At 46.0% G+C, this 5,317-nt stretch overlaps 1 protein-coding gene across 1 annotated transcript; it reads right to left on the reverse strand.

The window, feature by feature from the left end:
• Positions 1-394: 394 nt before the first annotated feature.
• slitrk2 (SLIT and NTRK-like family, member 2) lies at positions 395-4,079 on the reverse strand. Its single transcript, XM_069670495.1, has one exon. It carries the CDS (start codon positions 3,966-3,968, stop codon positions 1,281-1,283), a length of 2,688 nt encoding a protein of 895 aa, XP_069526596.1. The 5' UTR covers positions 3,969-4,079; the 3' UTR covers positions 395-1,280.
• Between the last annotated feature and the right edge of the window lie 1,238 nt (positions 4,080-5,317).

Here is a 5,317-nt window from a genome sequence, read left to right on the forward strand (position 1 = left end):
GTGAAAACTTAGACTAGACTACAAGCTCTACAACACTTAGTAAAATATTGTCACATTCAAATATTGACTCTCTACATTAAACAGTGTTTTCTGTGCACCGTCAGATAGACGGAGAGGAGAGTAAAAAACTTTGTGTCAGGTCAGAGATACAACAAAGCTGTGACTATCAGTCAAGATAAGCAAAAAATGAACCGTGTCAATCACATCTCAGTAGACACAGAGAGAGAGAGAGAGAGAGAGAGAGAGAGAGAGAGGAGGAGGAGCTGCAGGCATTTTCTCGGGCTCCAACCACACACGCACACACACACACACACACACACACACACACACACACACCGCAGCAGCCAAAAATAATTATGCACATTTGAAACAAAAATGTACCTCAAGCTCAGGATCTTGACAAAGTGCTTCAGTGAAAGTTTAATGGCGCAACTTCCCCGCGCTGTATTGCTCCCCTATAGCATACAATATTCTCTATAAGTTGTACATCTCCAAAGACACTTCATATGGAAAGCAAAATAACATGATTCTCCCTGTCAAGAACTCATTTATCATTTCACAACCAGTCTCTTTTTTTTTTTTTTCATTTTTCTTCTTTTTAAACAGACAAATAAGTCTTCTATTTTACATAAAGATTTGATTCTTTAAAATACAGCACTTTCAAAAAAAGGAACATTTCCATTTTGCAGAGAGCATTGTTGATAAAATAGTTGAGTGCAAAGGCACTTTCTGGAGTAGGTTTAGTAAGATTTGCCGCTTGTTGGATTTTGAAAAGGTTTTCCTTTTATGGTTTAACACTCACCATTTATCTGTGTTTGCTAATTATGTACAGGAATGTCGATCCGTAGCATTTCCTCTTCTACAAAGAATATCATTTCAGACTTTTTCAGTTTTCACAGGGAATTAAAATACAGTTTTATGAAAAGCACAAAGCCGTATTTGTACACAGTCCTGCCCATGGTATACCTGCCGTCGTCAAAGTCTTTTGGAGTTTCGTTTTTCAAAAGAAGAAATAATTTATACCTTCCAGGGGGAAAAATAGAACTGCATAATAATATATTTCTTATACTCCTTTTATACAGCTTGAAAAAGAAAAAAGAGAAGAAAAGGAAGAAAAATCATCAAAGGCTTCGGTTTGCTTCCATCAATCATGTAAGATTGAACACAGATAGATAAGATAGATATATAGAGAGGGCTATTATTACAGTAACTGCGTGGTTATTATGAATGCTGCACAGAATCTGGGAGGGGGCAGGGGAATGGGGGGCATTGTCGCTATCTTACAGTTGGCTCATCGCAGTCTGTTTCTCCAGAACCTCCAGGTAGTCTGGTTCTGTTTTTAGCTTCCCGGGGAGCAGCAGTGGGTGCTCATTGTTTTTGGAAGGGTTTTCTGCCCCGAAGTATTTCCTGGGGGTCCCGTACAGCACTGTTTTATTCAACCTGTCCTGGTTGGTGAGATGCCGCCGGGCTGTAGCGACCTCGTAGGGGGGCACGATACATGGTCTCTTAGGTAAAGTGCAAAAGTTGTAATGGAAAGGGGGCACGCCTGCAGCCGTGGGAAGCTCTTTGTTTGGTCTCTCCCCTAAATTTTGATACAACATCTCAGGAGGGTCCGGGGTGGTCAAACCGCAAGATGTAGGAGATTTATCCATAAAATCCATTGTGCTGATGGTGTAGGCCCCTGGGCTGCGGGTGAGGACGTCGTCCTTCTTTACATCCAGGGGCCCAAAGCTGAGATCCTTCAGGTTGCGGTAATATGCCACCTGTTCGCCATCCTTCTGCATGTAAATAGGGTTCTGGCACATGGAGCCTACAGGTGGGGGGATGTAATTATAAACGTGGCTTTCAGAGGATTTGTCTTGGGTGGGTTCAGGAGTGTAGGAGCCATATTGCACTTGGAAAGAGTTGAGATCTAAGTTGTTGGCGCCTGTGGGGACGTGTTCCACTCCTTTGCGCCGCTTCAGAACAAAAACAAAAAGACCTGCGCCGAAGCAGACTGAGAGGATGAAAACTACAAGAAGCCCAAGTATCAGCACTGAAAGAGGAACCTCAGGGTGCAACTCCGGAGTGTGGAGCCGGGATTCAGTGGGGCTGACTGAGCTAAAAGATGATGATGAAGAAGAAGAAGAAGAGGAGGTGGGGGTGGACGCCTCAGTGCCAGGGCTTATTAATGTAGGGGCTTTTGTAGGGGGGGCATGTTGTGGAGGGGGCACCTCGCTGGGCTCAGGGCAGATGGCCTCGTTGCGGAGTGAGCGCAGCAGGCGGCCTGCGTGTTTAGAGGGCGAATCACAAGTGATTTCGTTAACCACCACGCTGGTACTGGACAGCTCCATCCAGTTTTTGAGGGCCACAATATCACAGGTGCAGTCCCAGGGGTTCTCCTGAAGATCGATCTGGATGAACGCTGAAAGCTGGTCCAGGACCCCTCGGACCGGAAGGTAGGAAAAATGATTATTCCGCAAGTTGAGTCTTGTTAGCATTGTTCCACCAAACACATTGTCAGGGAGCGATCTTAACAGGTTGTTGTTCAGGAACAGAAGCTGTAGGTTATGTAAAGAGTTAAACGTTTGTGGCTGAATGTCTTTGATGATGTTGTATTCCAAATACAGATACTGCAGCGACTGCAGACCAGCGAAGAGGGACTGAGAAAGTGATTCAATGTAATTCCCATTCAGATAGAGCCGTCTGAGGTTTGTTAGATTCTCGAAGGCCCCCTCCTGAATCACTGCTATCCTGTTATTTCCTAAATGAAGCAGCTCCAGCGAGCTGTACTCAGTGAGATCAGTTCTGTAAATCACTTGTAAGTAGTTACCAGTCAGGTGGAGTTTCTTGGGGTAGGAGGGCTTGGGGTTCAGCTCACTGATGTTATGCAGCTTGCGCTCTTGGCAGTTAATGTTCAATCCACTGTCAGGGTTTTGTGACGTGCACACGCACACACTCGGACACAACATGGGCACAGGGGAGCGCGTCTGGTAAACCATTATAGGGCCAAAGACATGTTTGTCCTTCGAGATGCGAGGAGTGGGCCTGTAGCGCATTTTGGGTGGGCGGGAAGCTTTCGGGGCTCTGGTGGGGGTGATCCCACCCGGGTGGTAGGTCGGGGGCAGGGCCCCTTGAAAGTGAGAGTCAGAGGGGGGGTGAACACGCTCTCCAGCATTCCTGCGCGGGCACAGATCCTGCTTTATGAGCTGCGTGATGTCTTTCCCATGCAGCCTAAACGGCGTCTCACACACTATGTCCCCCACAAACACAGAGATAGTGTCCAACCAGGATTTGAGAGGAATAAGATCACAGGTGCAATTCCACGGGTTCTCTTCCAGCTGGATCTCCATGATGCCGCCTATGTGCTCTAAAACCCCGGCAAACGGCAGCATCTTGAGCCGGTTGCCACGTAAATCCAAATGTGTGAGCAGCACAAAGCGGAAAATGTTGGGGGGCAAAGACAACAGCAGGTTATCATTTAAGATCAACACTTTGAGCTTATTCAGCTTACTGAAAGCACCCGGCTCTATAGCACTGATATAATTATAGTCTGCCTGTAAATACTCCAAACTCTCTAGTCCTGCAAATGTGTCCTCTTTAATTACCTCCAGGTTGTTGTTGTTCAAGTGGAGCCGCTTCAGGAAGCGCAGCCCGTTAAAAGCGCCGGTTTTGATCTCCTGCAAGCCATTATTCCCAAGATGCAGTGAAGTGACATTGCCATAATTGACAAACTCATTGGCGCTGAGCCTTGACAGGAAGTTTCCATTTAGAAAAAGCTGGGATATTTTATTAGGGGGCGCCAAGAACTGACTGACGGTGGTAAATCCTTTATTCTCACAGTTGATGTTCAGTATGTTCTCCCGCTCCTCGCAGGTGCAGCGATTCTTGCAGATTTCTTTGGAGGCTGAAGTTTTGCGGCTCTGCGTTTCGGACGGTGTCAGGCTGGTGACCGTGAGGACGCTCAGAAAGAGGACGCCGCTCAGCATTTTTACAGCCAAAAATGGTCGCTGAAATATAGATCCAGCATTTAACTTTGCAGCGTGAGCCTTTTGTAAAAAAAAATAATAATAAATCAAAAAAAAAATCAGGGGTGAGTTCTTGCTGTAGGAAGAGGGAAAAAGGAGGTAGAGGCGCTTCTACACACTCACTCACACACACATAAGCACACAGGCATCCAGAAAACTGGCGCAACACCGTAATTTGGTGTTAAAATGGGAGCGTGACGCACGGGAGATGCGCAAATCTCTCCATTGACCTTCGCTTTCAATCCAAAAAATCCCCAAAGCCCTCACGAAAAAATCAATCATGAAAAATAAAAAAGGAGAAACCATGACAAATCAGCTATGTGGTGGATGGACTTGGCACATAGTCAGAGGCAGAGGAGACTCGGAGGGAGAGAAAAAAGCCGCTCACTGCAACCCTTTCCCTTATAGAGAGCGCCGATTTATTCAGTGGCTTCACGCAGATCACCAGCAGCTGCAGCCAAATATTCACAGAGAGACACGGGCTGCGAAACGCAGCCTGTCTTCTCCCCCACACCGAAAAAGCGCGTCATTTTAGTCCAGGCAAAAGAAATCACTTTTTTTCAAAGATCCAGAAATAATGCGCCAAGACGCACCATGACGCACGGCTGGCTTTCCTTATGTCCGTCTCGAAAAGAAAGGAGGCAGGTAAAAGTGGACTCGAGTGGGAAAAACAAGAGGAAAAAACTGCGCGCGTGAGACAGAGTGAGAAAGGGGAGATATATATTCCAGGAGCTGAGGCATAACTACAGCCTGTACCCGCCGGTCCTCCTCCTCCGCTCTGCACACTCAGAGCAGCACTGAGCGTCTGCTGCTGCTGCCTCACTGCGTTTGTGTGTGTGTGTGTGTGTGTGTGTGTGCGTGTGTGTGAGAGAGAGAGAGAGAGAGAGGGAGAGAGAGAGAGAGAGAGAGAGCCGTTACGTCACCGACACAGTCAACACGAACACACACACACGCACATGCACAGTCTTGAAAGTAGGAGACAACTTAAATGCGAAATCGTCATTTTTAACAATTTGTTTTATTCAATCCAAATTAACACAAAACGGGACACATTTGTCCATTAACAGTGAATTCCACTTTATCCGAAATATGAATTTGTTTACTTTTTGTCAGATCAACTTTGTGACTATTATTGCTGATATTATAGCATCATTCTTCTTACATTACTGATGTAACTGTGTTTTTAAGTCCAGTTTTACTATTGTAAGTGCATCTCAGTGCCTCCCTTGGCTCCCATACACTGTAAGTATGTCGCCACAAACATTGATGCCCAACAGGAACGTAGTTTGCATAAAAGCCTCTTGATAAGC

The sequence above is a fragment of the Semicossyphus pulcher genome, unplaced genomic scaffold (assembly GCF_022749685.1).
Source record: "Semicossyphus pulcher isolate SPU_LCO1_2020_fin unplaced genomic scaffold, fSemPul1.0.p SCAF_2, whole genome shotgun sequence".
Lineage (NCBI taxonomy): Eukaryota > Metazoa > Chordata > Actinopteri > Labriformes > Labridae > Semicossyphus > Semicossyphus pulcher.